Here is a 17,965-nt window from a genome sequence, read left to right as displayed (position 1 = left end):
TTTTCCTAATCACAGTGTAGCAGTGATATTTTTTCCCTGGCGTTTTCCCCTCCTTCATCTCCCCTTTCATGGCTTTGCAACATTTCTACTGTGACTACTGGGATGAGAGGTGCTGCGACTCCACAGCTGGGAAAGGATGAACTCCCTGCACAGCTGTAGTAATGATGAAACATGGAGCAAGTCTTCCCTATAAACAGAGGCTCAAGGGAAAGCCATGTGCTTTTTTAGCATTTGCCTTGGATGACTCCAGTTCTTCTGGCAGTGCATAGTTTGATATGGTCCAGATCAACCCCATCCATAGAGGATGTTAGAGTAGTCCCACTAAGTGCTACCACTGCTTTCAGGAGTACTGTGGGCAGCTCACTTGCTCTACCTCACTACACTCCCAACATGTAGCAATGCCACTACTAACAATAATAATAATAATAATAAAAACCCACATTTTTGTTCACGTCTCAAAGAGGAACATAACATTAGCAGCTGTTCCTTCACATCCCTATCTAAAAGTCTTCAGTAAGACAGTTACATCGATTTATCAACTTTCCAGTCTCAGACACTGAAAGTGGGAAATGACAGCTAACAACACCTGGCAAGAGTTTCTGTCTCTCAAAATGTACAGCCCCCCAGCTCCCAGATCTTCTTCTTTTCCATGCATACCCTAGACTGGCACATTTTACATTTTGTACTTCTATGAAGCACAGGTGGAACAGGCCCCCACAAGACACGCACAACTCTACAACCAGGAATAGTTTCAGTATAATGACTCTCTGACAGAATAAGAACAAAGAACAAAGTTTTTCAGTGATTAGTTATATTTTGGGTGCCAAATTAGGGCTGCTCTGAGGTGATAAAGTCACATGCTTTGGGTGAGTAATATTACAAAAAAATCAGACTGTTCCAAGGAATCTTAATTTAGGTCACTGAACTAAAGCAATCAAATTCTGCAGCTGCTTTGGAAAATGTTGCCCTGGTATTTCAGTGTCACATTAGCAGGACTGCACACCAGACCCCTTCAGCTCCTTTCACCATGCTCCGGGAAAACACAAGGTTGAAGCAAAATCTGGCAAGGCATAAGATCCATACAAACTTTTGCCTCTTCTTGCAGGCAGACTGTGCTGTCCCTTTTCAGCACAAAGTTCCTGTAGCTAAGCTTTATTGAAATAAACACTCATAGATTACTAATCTACTATGAACCTGTAATAAACTAGTCAATAAGAAGGATTCTGCCTTTGAATTATAATTTATTTCAGTCTGATGCTGCGAGACTAATTACGACTGGTACTCTCACGTAGGATGCAGGCAGAACTTAGCAAAGAAGAAATGTAATCAGAGCATCCAGTTCGAAAACTTTCAACAGTGAAGAAAACATCTACAGTTCTGCGGAAATAAACACTCAGAGAGCACCACTGCATTTGGAAGATCTTGGCAGGTACCTGAGGGACAGTCATTTGAAAAGATTTTCTTTCTCCTGTTAGAAGATGTCAGACTACTCCACTGGGGCTGTTGATGGTTGGATATTGATTTGTGCACTCAAAGTTCTCAAATGGCACGTGTCTACAGCATAAGCTTTTAAACTTTTAAATACTTTTCCTTAGTGGCTATTTCTTGACCACTCCCAATCTGTTATTTCTGAAGCACACGCTGACAACTTTCCTGGCACTGCTGTCTCTTACAATCTCTTTCTTGGGAGGTCAAAGCATACTGATGCATGAACAACTAGTGTCTAACACCTTAAAAAAGGTAGAAAGCAGATACAGTACTGATTAACAATGAAAACCTTCCCAGACACACAAGCAAGCAGTGATCTTGGTGGATGAAAGATTGACATGAGCCAGCAATGTAAGCTCACTGTTCAGAAGGCCAATCATACCCATCCATCACAAAAAGTGTGGCCAGCAGGTAGAAGGAGGTGATTCTGTCCCTCTTCTCTGCTCTGGTGAAATCCCACCTGCAGTATTGTGCCCAGCTCTGACATACTCAGCACAGGAAGGATATAGGACATACTGGAATGGGTCCAGAGGAGAGCTACAGGGACTGGAAAACCTCTGTCATGAAGAAAAGTTGAAAAGAGTTGGGGTTATTCAGTCTGCAGAAGAGAAGGCTCCAGGGAGACCTTATTGTGGCTTTCCAGTACTTAAAGAGGGCCTACAGGAAAGGTGGGGACAGTCTTTTTAGCAAAGCCTGTAGCAAGAGGTAATGATTTTAAACTAAAAGAAGGGAGATTCAGACAGAATCTCTGGCAGAGAGATGTTACACTGAGAGTAAGAAAAACTGATGTAGTAGAAGCCCCACCCTTGGAAACATTCGAGGTCACTTTGGACAGGGTTCTGAGCAAGCTGATCTCCTTGAAGATGTCCCTGCTCTATTGCAGGGTGTCTGGACTAGATGACCTTTAAAGGTCCCTTCCAACCCAAATCATTCTATGATTCTATAATCTCTGCCAAAATTAAAGATAGGTAGGTAGGTAAGAAGATAGATATTGAAAGCAAGACATTGAGTCAAACTGAAATCCTTGTGTCATTGAAAATAGTCTAATTTCCACTTATCTTTAGTTCTCAGTAGAAAGTACCTCTCCATAATTTTGCCAACTCCTGCATTTTGACAAAGAATATTAGCAATGAAAACAACATAATTAATAGTACAGTAATAATTTTCTATTAAACTTACAAGGTACCAAAGGAAGTAAAAGTCTAGGCCTGAAATAAATTCCTTACTCTACCAAAATGTACTGGGATTGCTTTTTCCGCTGTTTCCTCAGGATTTTTAAATTTTATCCCTTTACTTATGATTATAGCTGAGATTTGTTGTGATATCTTTATACTTGAGGTTTGAACAGACTCTTGAATTTGGTGGAAATGTAGAAACTCAACCTTTTAGAGAACAATAAGTTTAGAACCATATAATTATTTGGGTTGGAATAGATCTTAAAGATTTTCTAATTCCAATGGCAGGGACTCCTTACGCTAGACCAGGGTGCTCAAAGCCCCATCCAGCCTGGCCTTGAGCACTTCCGGGGATGGGGCAGTTCTATTTTCTAGATATTGAACTAGAAAAATCAAATCTTCTCATGGCACTTGTTGTCACTGAAATACCAAGTCAAAGGAAAGGTAAGAGGGAATGAATTTTCAGTCTCTCCACTGAACAGAGTGTGTGGTGGATACAGAATAAAATTTATCAGAGTTATCACAGCACTTTCCTCAATAATAAATCATTTACTGTTTTTGGAACCTGATTTTTCTAAGGTAGTAAATTCTATTATGTGAACAACCATGCCTGCATCTCCTTAATTGTAGTAAGCCCAATAGCAACCAGTAAGGAGGAAAAAAAACAGTAAATTCCTAAAACTTTGTAAAACAATATGGTTCATTATAAACAGGAACATTCTGCAGCATAACCTGAATTGTTATCATAGGCCAGAGAATCTACAGGAGTATAAAAGAAAAAGAAACAGAGACATTTTATTCATATTTCAACCTTGGGAAAATTGCCAGTCAGAGCTCAATCAGCTCAGATACCAAGTCATCTCATAATATAAATGCACTGGGAATAAGATGTCTCTTATTCCAGTGTGGATTTCAATTTTTCTAAACAGTCTATTCTACAAAAAGTAAGACAAATTTACTTTTATACAGATACAGAATGAAAATACATGCTGAAGCACCACAAGATTCTGTGAAAACACCTTTATTAATCATAACTGCCCTCTTTTTCTCTAACATCGAAAGAATAGGTTAGATGAGCAAAAAAAAGTACTGAGAATTGAACTCAGATGTGGAACTCTTCATGAATCCAACATGAATCATTAAGTGACCCTGTCTTTCTAAACTCTTCTTCAAGGTAACAGAGTGTTCAGTTATCTCCTACACTGACTACTGATTTACAAGGGCAAATTGGTCTCCTCATAGCACCATATACACTTTTCAAGTCTTGCAATAATGGAAGACTAACATCACTGCACTAATATGAGTCATTTTAGGTAGAGTTTCCCTTTTACAGTGTCTTTAGTACTCTAGCTAGAGCAAGGTAATAGCTTATTTTAAGGAATTTTGTCTTAAGTGATCATTTGGACATTGTAGTTTATCTTAAATTGCCAAGTCTTAATCCACACTTGGATCTGCATTTTATGCCTGTAGATTAGCAGAGAAATTCACACATCCTCTGAGGTAGTTGAAGGAATTAAAACTGCCTTTTTATATATATTTTTTAAGAGAAGAGAATTTGTTTCATTTAACTGTGTAATTGTGTTACTCAAGTAGATTCTTCTGAGAGTTCTAGCTGAGGATAATTTATTAACAGTGATCCTTGTGGGCTCAGGGATTGATGACTGAACCTTACACGACTGGAGAAGAGTAAAATGATAAGACCATGGCACTAAGGAGCAGGCTGGCAGAGGCATATTTACAAATTTCTTAACTCCTGGAACAGAACTGATCACAGCTTTAAAGTAGATCTGCTTCAAATTCAGTGTCTTTTGAGCTCTCACTGAAGCCTTTTATGCTCAAAACCCCAAGTCTGTTTAAAGTGTAAACTAGGACACAACATTTTAAATAGAAACAACTGAACAGTATTATCACAGAATCACAGAAACATTCAGGCTGCAAAAGACCCTCAGGATCACCAAGTCCAACTGATAACCCTACTCTAAAAAGTTCACCCCTAAACCATGTTCCCAAGCACCACATCCAAACAACCTTTAAACACATCCAGGGTTGGTGACTCAACCACCTCCCTGGGCAGCCCATTCCAATGCCTGACCACTCTTGCTGTGAAAATGTTTTTCCTAATGTCCAGTCTAAACCTACCCAGTTGTAGCTTCAGGCCATTCCTTCTTGTTCTATCACTAATTACCTGTGAGAAGAGACCAGCACCAGCCTCTTTGCAATGTCTTTTCAGGTAGTTGTAGAGAGCAATGAGGTCTCCCCTCAGCCTCCTCTTTCCCAAACAGTCTGAGCTCCGTCAGTTGCTCTTCATAAGATTTATTTTCCAGGCCCTTCACCAGCTTCATTGCCCTCCTCTGCACTTGCTCCAGAACAGTTTGCTGTATTTCTCCAGGAATGGGGCCCTGTGCAACCTCTTTCAGTGTTGCACTACACTCATGGTAAAGAACTTGTTCCTGATATCCAATCTGAATCTGCTCTTCTCTAGTTTGAAGCCATTGCCCCTTGTCCTATCACTACAGGCCTTTGTAAACAGTCTCTCTCCATCCTTCTTCTAGGACCCCTTCAGGTACTGGATGAGTGCTATTAGGTCTCCCTGGAGCTTCCTCTTTTCCATCCCCCTAGTCCCTTAGCAGGGTTTCATTTTGTTATTTTTTAGATTCTGCTGATCTTCTTCCCAGTTTCATACGGGTCACATTCTGCCAACATGCACACAGTGGCCCTGTCACCATAAAGGGTGAAGCCATCTCTTCACTTCGGGCAAAGACCATACCCAAACCAGTAACTCTCTTCAGGAATACATCCTACAAATGTGTGTCACCTATAGATAAAGGTGACTGCTTACAATTATATTAATGGTGTCCTTGCCAAGTCTATAGGGACTCAGAGATGCTCTAAAATATTCAGTCCTTTAGCACCTCCAGCTTTCATTCTACGAAAGTCATAATACACTTTCAACCAATTTATTTTTTACATTGTAAAATTCTTTAAACTATATTGACTACTTCAAAATGTGGATAAAGGCAATGAAGAAAATAACTGATGATTTTGGGGATGCAGAATTCTGTAACTTGGATAACTGGACTAAAATGGAAAGTTTATTGCCAGCTGCTTAATACAAGCAAACTACATTTTCATTTTTTATCTCTCTACAGAAGCAACATTAATATATTTTGCAGCTTTGCCATTAAATACAGAGAGATGATTTTCTAAAAGCAAGTTTTTTTTGGAAGAAAATGGGTAATCAACTTGGAGGATGTCTTTCTTCTGAAAATGCTTTTAGTCTAACATAAATGACAGCTATTTAAAGGCAATCATTTATGTTTTATATCTCACACAAAAAACAGCAGACACAGTACCCTGCCTTTGAGACAAAACACTGATACATGTGACAGAACATTTCAAGCAGTAATAATCACAAGCCACAGATTCAGTAGCATCCTGAAAACAGCTGAACTATCTTCTACTAAGATCCATAGCTTTTTTTGCTATTGTTGTTCATCTTTTAGCTGCTATTATATTGTATGACATTATGAATGACAGAATGTCTGCATCAGCCAGGTACAGAAGATGCAATTAACGATCATCCTGCAGTATGTACACTGGTAACTTACACATCTGTTTAAAATAAAGTGGTTTTCAAAATATCACCCAGGAGGCATGTGTTCTGTTCAGTGACCTTTGGAAACTCTGGTCCAATGAATAACTAGTGATGCGCAAATAAGTTGAGAGACAGTAGATAAAAAGTGCCTATAACATTATATGTTATCTGTTATGAAGTGAGGCTATGGTGAAAAGATACATTACTCTTTCATAATTTGCCTGAGAGCACAAATCAATGAGAACACAAACTTGTATTCCTTTAACTTGAATGGTTATGGAATTCATTATCATGGACAATTAAAAATATAACATACAGAAAAAGAGTAATGAATTGTGTAATCTAAGTATCTGCGTTAATAGTAGTTCGCTACCTTATAGGGATCTCTTCACATGGTGTCAGTCACGTCTTGGTAAGTTCAACCTTGCTTTCAAATATTTTATACAGAAAGAACCCTAATTCTGTTTGCTTCAAGATGACAAAACTTAATATTACCAGGATGCTGGTAGAATATTGAAGGAATTCAGCAACGGCAACCTTGCTGACTTCCATTAGAAACATTTGTTAAGCATTGTGACACATGCCAGAGGTCAGACTTTCTTTTTCACACAATAAGCAGCCCATCTGGTCTTGATCTTGTAAGCAAGGGAAGTCTGCAGTCTAAAACAGTTACATAACAAAAAAGACAAGGAAAAAGCACAAATCTAGCACAAATTTTAAATATTTTTTTTTGTTTTTTTCTGCGTGCTACCTTTAAACCACATTACAATCAAAGCCCTCAGTGCCAGACCTAATTGTAACTTACGTATTTCAGACATGTGTAAATATATCCTTTACACATGGATATGGTCTATAGCAATTTTTGTTTTACAGTATAAAACTGTGTGTCTTCTACTGTACATACACAAGGAAATCAAGCAGGTTGATGCCACAATTCCAGTTTACAGGCTAAAAGGGAAGTAGCAAGTCACAATAGCTCTTTCCAGTAATCAAACACCTAGTTGAGCATTGACATGATTATAGGGAGGAAAGGCATTCTGGACAGTGATCAGCAAGAATCTCTACCTGAACCTTCTTAAAAGCATGAAAGACTTATCCTGTTGTATCACTGACATTTTTGTAGTTTAAAGAGTGGACATATTTATTAAAATTATAGGTATTTTTTAGCCACTTTTAATTTTATAAGTAATAGTGTTATTTTATAAGTAATTGTGTATTTTTATAAGTAATAGTGTATTTTCTCTTATAAGAAAATAAATTGTACTTACCCTCTCCAAAGTAATTTCTTCAAATTCATATTCAATTTCTGTTCCATTGACCTAAAGAAAACAAAAAAACCCAGAAAATTCCTTAAGTGCACATGGAAGACAGCTCGGAAGGGATACTGAACAGATACATCACTAAAGGTCAGTTTATTGAAGGACATTTTTCAACATATAGGTGAGGCTATCTAAATTACAACCTACAAAGCTCCCCTTTGTCTTGAGTGGCATGTGGTCAAGCCTACAAACTTGAAAGCACTCAAATTTCAGTTTGTAAAACTCTGGCATAATGGGATAACTAAGTCACATAACATGACTGATACTTGATAAAAGTTTGTTAGGGGACTTCATGCAAATGTCTAAATAGTTTCCAAAGAAATGGTTTTATGTTAAACCATAAGATCTGTTTCTAAAAGTTATTCTTACAAAATGGAAGATTAATTATTCATTGCCTTATTATCTCCAATTGACTCTGCAATTGGAGAGACAGGAAATTCATAGAACTTATGCAAAAATCACCCACTGTTACATATACTGAAATACATCTTGTTTACTATATTAACCCAGGGCAAGAACATGACAGAGGACCTTTACAATAGATAGCTGAATGGCAAAAGGGCACAGAATGTTAATGCAATTCTTAACGCTGAGTTTCAGTGTCAAAATAAATTAAGCTACAAAATGTAGAGCACCAAAATGGATTGCACCGGACAAGAAATCTATCAGCTGAAGACATGACACTGATTTAAGCAGTATTCTAAAACCTTGTTCCAGTCTGACATGGATTTTTTCTGTCCCTCTAGGCAACTCACTTAACATGCCTTTCTTAGTTCCTCATTTCTTAAATGGGTAGAGTACCACATCAGATAATGCTGCAAAAGCTGACTATGCTGTAAGCAAAGTGCAGAGTAATGAAAAACTTCTAGTATTAAAATCTCAGAAACATTTCAAAGTGTTATTTAGTTGCAGCTGGTCAGCACTTTCTTTTTTTTATTATTTGGACAGAAAATATTGATTAATCAAAAGTAATACATATTGCACATGAGTCATGCCTGTTAAGTTTTTGTGATAGGATAATTCCTGAAAATAGCTTTAATGTTTTACTTCATAAAAAAAAAATCCAAGAGCAAAACTGACATGAAGCATCAGAACTCCCTTGGAGGAACAAATTTGTCCTTTCTCGGAACAAGAACATTTATTACTCCTCCCCACGCCCAGCTGATTCTTTTCTTGTATTAATTTTCTAACTGGAATCAGAAAACACTCTACACAAATCATTCTTTAGCCAAGACCTTTCAAATGTAATTAGGTATCCTGGCCTGCATCAAGAATAGTGTGGCCAGCAGGAGCAGTGAAGTCATTGTGCCCTGTATTCACCACTGGTTAGGCTGCACCTCGAGTGACTGCATCCAGTTCTGAGCCCCTCAATTTAAGAAGGACATTGAGATATTTGAACGTGTCCAGAGAAGGGTAACGAGGCTGGGGAGAGGCCTCGAACACAAACCCTATGAGGAGAGGCTGAAGGAGCTGGGATTTAGCCTGGAGAAGAGAATGCTCAGGGGAGACCTCATTGCTGTCTACAACTACCTGAAGGGAGGTTGTAGCCAGGAGGGGTTTGGTTTCTTCTCCCAGGCAACCAGCACCAGAACAAGAGGACACAGTCTCAAGCTGCGCCAGGGGAAGTTTAGGCTGGAGGTGAGGAGAAAGTTCTTCATGGAGAGAGGTGTTAGATGTTGGAATGTGCTGCTCAGGGAGGTGGTGGAGTCACCATCCCTGGAGGTGTTCAAGAGGGGATTGGATGGAGCACTTGGTGTCATGGTTTAGTAGTCATGAGGTCTTGGGCAACAGGACTTTGATGATCCTTGAGGTCTTTTCCAACCTTGTCGATTCTGTGATTCTTGTGAGTATTATAACTAGGTGTATCTATCTACCAAATAAAACCTTCCTGAAAAATCCACCCACTATTTAATTTGTCTGCAATTCAAGATCTGATAAACCACAAAATCAGTAACAGAAATATTATCCCTGCAATCTGTGTTCAAAAGGAAAGATGGAGAGGGAGAAAATTCCAAACAAATAACCCATGATTAACAATGGAAAAAAACAAACAAACACATAATCAAAAAGGAAACTATTCAAAACATACTCTTTTTTTTATTGATTAACTTTTAAAATTTTTTAATCTGGTAACCCTACTAAAACCAGATATGAACAAAAGTATGCTATAGGGTAATTTTCTGCTCTATGTTATCACTTTAATGCTTTCTGCATAGACTTATTTGTTAATACAGGCCACTTACTAGATATAAACAGATTTGCAGCTATTCCATTTTTTGTCCTTTCTTGTCTAATGATAATGAAATCAAAGCTATCTATATGTCTCTGTTTTCATGAACTTCTCTTTTATCTTAGGTTGTTGGATAGCTCTGATCTATGTCTTCAATTCCTCAGTCTTGCTCTATAAAGCTGTCTTTGCTTCACTGCTTATAATCACTTTTCTTTTGCATTAAAAACTCGTTAGTGCAGCAAAATGGGAAAAAGAGGGACAAGAGAAGTGAGCAACCTCTGTATAAAGATGAAAGGAGAAAACACAAGCTGAATACTCATTCTGTATTCTCACACAAAAAAATATCTTTATTATGATCATCTGGGAATCCTTTTATCATCCTCAATCACAGTTCCAGAAAGGTCTTAAATTAAAATCCCATTAATCACAGCAGAGATCCATTACCAGGTTCCATAGCAGCAGGGATGATATGAATTAACAAGCTGATCCTGATCCAACTCCTTTTCTTATTTAAGGAGATATATATCCACATCACAGCCCACTGCCCTGTTTTCCTTGCTGGTTGCTCAGAACACCAATGTAGTTATTTTGTAAGGGATCTAATAGATATTGCACCTACCTGAGGCAGGTGGAATGATGATGTATGCAGTACCATTCATTGCTAGCACCATTTTATTTCACATTTAGATTCTCTGGCTGCACCTACGCTGCTAAATTAGAGTGAATTTTCAGCCAAGTCTCAGTGCTTAAGGCTGTTTCTGTCTGGAACCTGCTGGAAATAAACAGCTAAAGAGAACCAACAGTTAAGGAGGAGGAGAATCATTATTCCAGCACTGGAACTGGCTTGTCCATCCTCTCATTTAGCAGCATATGGACATATCCTCTTTTTTCCCCCATTTTAATTTGACAGTGTCTGACCTGACAAAACATCTAAACAAGCTGTCTGAACCTGCAACTTCCATTTCTTGAAAGTATAGAGAACCTGTTCCTATGGCTTGCTTTCTGAATTTTGACTTTATGTCAGATTGCAGCAAGAACACACAGCAAAACTTACTATGGCCTGTATAATTTTAAATAACTATGAAAAATTCCAACCATTTGCATAGCGTTTTCTCTTCTCTACAGTCAAAGGAATCATCAGCACTTCCAAGTCAGTCTGGGAATACGCTTTCCCATCCTTTAGGAGTTCAATTTTAACACAACAGATATTTTTAATCTGAAATAAATGTTTATATTTATAATGCTGAAATGTGAGGTAGTCATCTGGCACTTTGTACACTCAGTAAGAACAAAAGAGGACTTTCAGGTCTTCATTTCCTCCTGCAGGTAAGTTAGATGCCTTGTACCCCTGGGGTTTCTTTCCACTACATATCAGTGAAGTCTAAAAACAATGTATAGTTTGCTGAGCAGTTCTTTTAAATGTGTTTTCTCTACATTGCTCCTAACCAGAGACTGTTAACAAAGTTCTGCTTTAAGGAATGCTGTTTGGCTTTTATAATTGTGTACCAGGGAAAGGTGACATCTCTGGACTAACAGCTTTTCCAATTGCTTTGTCGGGCTTCTTTGTGCCTGTATCTGGCAGCACACACAGGGCATGATAACCAGCACCTGCTCCCACAAGCCCAACCTTTTAGGATGACTACAAGCTAAAACTCAGTTGCTCAAAGTTGAGATACATTGCTGTTGGCTTCACTCTTTGAATCGAAACACTGAAGTCCCTTCTTCAGGGAAAGAGTGCTCAACACTGCCTGTGACAGTAACAGACCCAGAGGACTCTAGCCAAAGCGGATAAGAAGTGCACAGATGATCATGGGAGGATGCAATCAAATACATCCTTTCTTCAATGCAGATAATTTGGAAACAAAATAAGTCTCATTCAGGAACAGGAACAAAATGTGCAAATGCTATATGAGGAATTGATTCACGTGAAACCTTTAGAAAACCTTAAAAGAGTAGCATCACTGACATACACTTCTGCATACAAAAAGGCTTCTCAGTCTCCCAACCTTATTTGTGTTCATGGTCCGAAGTGTGATGAACTTAACAGCCCCTGTAGAATAAGTCACCATAATTCAACTAAGTCCCAATGTTTAAAGCATCTACTTGCAAAGGTGGGGTAACAGTTGCCTTTCATTTACAGACTCAAAAATATCTTTAAGAAAGAGATGTAATGGATGGCAATTCTCTAGATTCCAACATTCAAGAGCAATTTCCTGGCAAAGCTCTACTTACTACTAGAGTTCAGTGATCTTTCTAAGAAGAAAGCATTAGTCTTCTTCAAGACTATTCTTTCAGGATGGTGAGAAATAAGGAACAAGTAAAGACAGATTTTTGCATACTATTTTGTGGAAAACCTAAAATAAACAGCACAGAACACCAAAATAAGGATCTGACAAACTTGGGTTTGTTGCATTACCTGAAGAATTTAACTTTCTAGGAAGTTTCTCTCAGGTAGTGCAGTTTAAGGATGACATAAGCAGCTGAAGTAGTCCCTTAATGAAAGAGAGTTCTACAGATTATGATAGATTCCCAAAATTCTTGAGAAAAACATTTTGTTGGGTTTTTCTCTTTAACATATTTTGTCACTATTTAAAGATTTTACTGATATGATGTTTTGCCAATAATAATAATAGTAAAAACAACAATCATAATAATAATACAGTTTTTATAGTTCTGCAATTATTTGATGTGATAGACCCATTTACACTGAAACAAGTGAGCACTGCCGAATTCTTTCTAGATACACTTCTACACACCTACAGCTGTATCCACCAACTCAATAAGATAAAGATGTCATCGTATGAATTTTAATTATAAAACCTTTATTATGATAGTGACAGTAACACTATTTACATAGCCCACTGTACCTATTCTTTCCTATAAAATGAATATCATTGGAGCTGCTATGTTTAGTCTTATTTTCAAGAAGAGATTGTTTTGCCTAAAAATTACATCTGTAGACTTTTTTTACAGGCAAACCCCACCTTAATTATATTTAATTGAATATTGTTTTCCAGATGTCTTCAAGAAAGAAGACTGCTTATTTTATTTTCATTATATGCATAGGAAGACAGGAATCCTGATACTGATTTTCACTCAACATGAAAATTTTATTCTTTTATGTAGGTTTCACCAGTTGCCTACCCACCCAAACCTCACCAGAATACAAGACTTCCAAATCTTTGTTGTACAAGTAACCCTAGGCTGTATTTGTCCTTTAAAAACTTCCAATTTACTGCATAATTAAGACGGTCCATTTTATGTTTCAGAAACACAAAGGTTATTTGGGTAATTTAACGAGTGCAAGCTTTAAATAGCTCTTCATGATTTCTGTTTTGTCAGCATGACCAAAGAGTGATCCTTATTTAGCCCTTTGCCATTTCCAGATTTAGGTTATTTCTTCATTAAGTGTCAAAGGAAACCTGCTGATGTCCTCTAGAAATTGTTTCCCAAATGCATTGAAAGTTTCCTTTCTCTCTGCATATAAACACACAGGAAAGAGTCTTGTGTATTCTCTGATTTCATATCCTACCCTACTTCATTTCTCAAATCTTACTCAGAACAAAATCACATTTTCTGTATCCCTTCTGCATCACCATCCCCTAAAACTAATCATAACTTCTTATATCTCCACCTCAACTTCCATTTCTCTTTTTCCCCATTCTTTTAATATTTGTTTTTCCAGCTGTTTCTTTCTTCTTACTACCTCAAAATCTGCTTTTTTTTCTTTTTGCTCTCACACAGATGCTTGCACATATGCAATGAATTAAATATACTTTATCTAATCCCATGTAATCCAAGTGAGCATTTGTGATTAGTTTTCCATCTTCTCATTTTTTTCTGTTTAATGTAATCCTCTCCCATAACTCATATACACTTCATGTACCTTGATTTCTTTCACTAGTATGCTTCATCTGCTTAACCATAATTTCAAAATCTCATCCAAATAAGGAATTCTCTTCTGGTTCCCCTACTTGCTGCTCTCACTCCTTTCCCCTATTTAGCAACAACTTAGCTCTTTTTCAGCTGCTTTGTTCCCATAGATCAGACACTTTCTACAATTCAAAAAACAAATATCTTGATATCTTCCTCCTAGGTATTATTATTTTACATGGCTTACATGTTATGTGGTAGCACTCTGTTCTTTACACACAAACACACACACAGAATATTAGGGGTTGGAAGGGACCTAGAAAGATCATCTAGTCCACTCCCCCTGCCAGAGCAGTGAACCATCAAATTTTCCTTCATCTTCAATTTGTTTTGTCTGTAGTTTGATGCTGGGCATATATGCCACATAAGAAAAACGTCCATATATGCTTGTAAGCACCTGATACATCTAATGCATACCCATCACAAAACTCCCATTTCCATAAGCATGATCCATGAAGCAGATCAAATTAGACATCATGATTTCAAATGAAATGAATTTCAAATGCGAACGAAATTACTTCCACGTGTGAATTCTGTTTAAGCCAGCACTTCTGAATTGTACAATATTGATATCAATAAAAGAATGCAAATTTCAGCAATTTTACTTACAATATTCTCACTTACCCTAAGAGAAATTCATATGCCATCAGATTAGCTAGCAGGTAGAAATCTAAGTTAGGCAATATTCTAGGAGGTTGTTTTTTTGTTTAGTTTTTTTTTTTTTGTTTTTTACAGGCACTAGGAAGCAAGAATCAAGAGGAGGTGCCTTAGTCTTTGGATGGCATTTCCATTTGAGGAACATATGTCTGCCCACTGACTATATACAGACACTTCAAACTTTTAGGATTTGTACCCTAAAAATATATCTCTCTATCTTAAATTTGTAACTTTGAATTTGAACTGTGCATTCAAGAGAACTGGATTCAGTCATTTCCACAAAATTACATTCTTTCTTGCGCAATTCAGGTCATTTACTATAAGGCTCCAGAGATTCAGTTACTCTGCTTTTCATTCCCTTCTGTGCTTCTGCCGTTGCTGACACCCTAAAATATGAGTTTTCATAAATGCTCCATTTGTCAGGTTCCTATATCTCTGTTCCATTTCAGTTTTGAAAATCCATCAAAATTTTCAACAGTCTGAACAGGTAATACACTGCTAAAAACTGTTCTCCTGTGCAATATTTCATTCTATGCACAAGATACATAATAAAAATAGAAAACTGCTGTTGCTTGCTTGACCATATGTCATCAACAAAGATTATGAAATACTTGCAATTTGGGATTTATTTACAAGGTTATTTTAATACTGTTGAATACTGTAATTTGCATAATTGCATATAAAAGGTTGGTAATTCTAGTTAAATTGTTTAAAACACAGAAATTGACAAATAAACTGCAAGTTAAGTTAAACACATGATAAAATTGCCTCTCAGTTGTAGGGGGGAATCAATAGCATGCTAACTGGCAAAATTTTAGGCAAGGAAATAACAGCAATAATTTACTGCTGTCCTATAACGAAATATACATATACAATACACATAATGGACAGGCCCCATTTCTTTGATGAATAAATATATGACCAACATAATCTAATCTTTTGCAGTTTGCAAAATGACAATGTTGTCTGAGTTTTAGTTTTTGTAATAGGTTGAGGACTATGTTGAGATGGTTCCTCCAGAGTACCAGAGGGTATTAGGAGCTGAACAGTCCATCCCATAATATTGCATTTTTATTTTCTACGTAAACTGTCTGCATAGGCAGTTTCGCCCCTTTTCCTCTCCCTGCTCCCTTCCCAACACGGACTGCTCTCTCTCTTGCAGTGTGGGGGAATGGGGCCTGGTGCTGGCAAGCTGCTTTGCTTACTGTGTCACTTGGGTCTGGGTAGGGAGGCACGAGGGGGGTGTGGGCATTAGAGGCTTTGGGGGCTTTGAGGCCCAGGGTATTGAGGTCTGGTTTGGGGGAAGGTTTTGGGAAGCTGATGGCCCAGTAAGGTTTTTGGAGAAGCCCAGACTAGAGAGCTGAGCTGAATATGAATTGTTGGGTATTTCTGTATGCTTTTGTACTGTTACATTTAGTTGTGAATAGTACTTCCATTTAAATTTCCAATCGTGTGTGAAGCATTTTCTTTCACTCCTTTGGGAAGGGGAAAAGAGCAATTCTGTCTTGCTCCCTAAACCTAAGACATTTTTGTGCCTAAAATTGTCTCCCAGTAGGCTTATTTACCTTTGAAAGTTAAAATTCCCTCACTCTCTTCCCTGCTTTCTCACCCTCTGGATTATGAGCAAACCACAATCAATTAACTCGATCCTGAGTTCTTTTCTTCTCATATGTTAACTCTAGCACAAGAACTGAAGACTAAACAGTACTCTCAGTAACACTGGTGCAATCCCATCGGTGTCACTGGGCTTGTACTAGTGTAACTGATGTTACATCTATTAATCTGCGGATGCACTTACATCTGCAGGAGAAAGCAGACCTGAAAAGGCAAAAAAACTACTTGCACAGATAATAAAAATGAGTAACATTCACATAAATAAAGTATATGCACATTTGTAAACAAATGTTCATATATTCCACAGGACAAGATTTTCACACATGAGTTACTCGCTTTACAAGCATTTTTATAGCAGAAGAAATGTTCACTATTTCCCTTAATATCTTGGAAGACTCTTCGGTGTATATATGGGCAGAGAGCCACAGTCCTTTGCACTCTACAACTAAAAGCATAGCAGAACAGCTCCCTCATGTCCAATTAATTTTGCTGCACAAAAAAAAAAAAAAAAAAAAGACAATCTGAAAGGCCAAGACAAAAATCAAAGTGGTTTTCTGCTCCTCCTCACAAGCTCAGGGAAAGAAAATTGATGTAGCTGTTGTCCACAGGGATTAACAGTGCACACCCTGAGTAGCAGCTAATATAGCACAACTGATGATCACCAATCACAATCTAAGCCTAGCCAAAATTCAGCAAATTGTTCCAAATGTTTCTCAGCTTTCTTAGTAGGAAAAGCTGTTCTGCATTTCAGTTTTTCAGAAAAAAATCTTCATCTTCAGTCTGGAAGGTGCAAAAATTAATTTAAACCACCTTCAGTTCCATTTCCGATACAACGATGAAATCTTTAAAGCTGAACCTGAACGTTACTTTTGAAATAATCCTTTACGGTTATCTATTAATTACTGCGTACAACAGCAGAGATACTGTACTGAAGCACTAAGAAAACAGCCAAAAAGAAAACTTGAGAAAAATCTGACACATAAAATTCTTTAAAAAAAAAAAGCACAAAAAGCTTGCAATAAACTCCCTCAGACTAAGAAAGCAGTGTTGGGAAAAAAAAACCTATGGCTGAAAAAAACATTCTGAGAATATTCTTAATATGTTAAAATATACAACTTCCACACAGAAATACTTTGAAAATGTTTAATGTTATGCACTACTACTTTATGATGTCAATCATCTCTTTTCAGAAGTAGAGCATAATTTACTACTCATATGAAGTATCTTTAGCATGTTCTCTATGGGTGTTCTAATATAATGAAATCTATGACATCCTTGACTAAACTGTAAACTATTTGGCAGCAGAAATGTGCAAAATATTCTGGTTCTTATCTCACCAGTATCTAATAAAGTTAGCACTCAATCAAGACTGGAAACTGGCCAATGTGACGCCCATCCACAAGAAGGTTCGAACAGAAGAACCTGGGAACTACAGGCCTGTCAGCCTGACCTCAGTGCCAGGGAAAATCATGGAACAGATTGTCTTGGGGGCAATCACTGCATACCTGAAGGATAGCCAAGGAATCAGGCCCAGCCAACATGGATTTAGGAAGGGCAGGTCTTGCCTCACCAACCTGATCTCCTTCTATGATCAGGTGACCCGCCTGGTGGACGTGGGAAAGGCTGTGGATGTAGTCTACCTGGACTTCATCAAGGCCTTTGACACTGTCCCCCACAGCAAACTCCTGGCCAAGCTGTCAGCCTGTGGCTTGGACAGCAGCACTCTGCACTGGGTTAGGAACTGGCTGGAGGGCCTAGCCCAGAGAGTGGTGGTGAATGGTGCCACATCCAGCTGGCAGCCTGTCACTAGTGGTGTCCCCCAGGGATCAGTGCTGGGCCCCATCCTGTTCAATATCTTTATTGATGATCTGGATGAGGGGATTGAGTCCATCATCAGTAAATTTGCAGATGACACCAAGCTGGGAGCAGGTGTTGATCTGTTAGAAGGTAGAAG

General features: G+C 37.9%; 1 protein-coding gene across 6 annotated transcripts in view; it reads right to left on the bottom strand.

The window, feature by feature from the left end:
• The window catches only part of DLG2 (discs large MAGUK scaffold protein 2), a 701,362-nt gene that overhangs the window by 405,692 nt on the left and 277,705 nt on the right, over positions 1–17,965 (bottom strand). For all 6 annotated transcript variants that reach the window (XM_054382907.1, XM_054382932.1, XM_054382887.1 and 3 more), the window contains one exon: positions 7,527–7,577. In XM_054382907.1, coding sequence (XP_054238882.1) covers positions 7,527–7,577 — 51 coding nt within the window. The remainder of the gene's footprint in view (positions 1–7,526; positions 7,578–17,965) is intronic.

The sequence above is a fragment of the Indicator indicator genome, chromosome 1 (assembly GCF_027791375.1).
Source record: "Indicator indicator isolate 239-I01 chromosome 1, UM_Iind_1.1, whole genome shotgun sequence".
NCBI classification, from domain to species: Eukaryota; Metazoa; Chordata; class Aves; order Piciformes; family Indicatoridae; genus Indicator; species Indicator indicator.
Note: the sequence above shows the minus strand (reverse complement) of the source record. Positions and strands in the feature narration are given on the sequence as shown.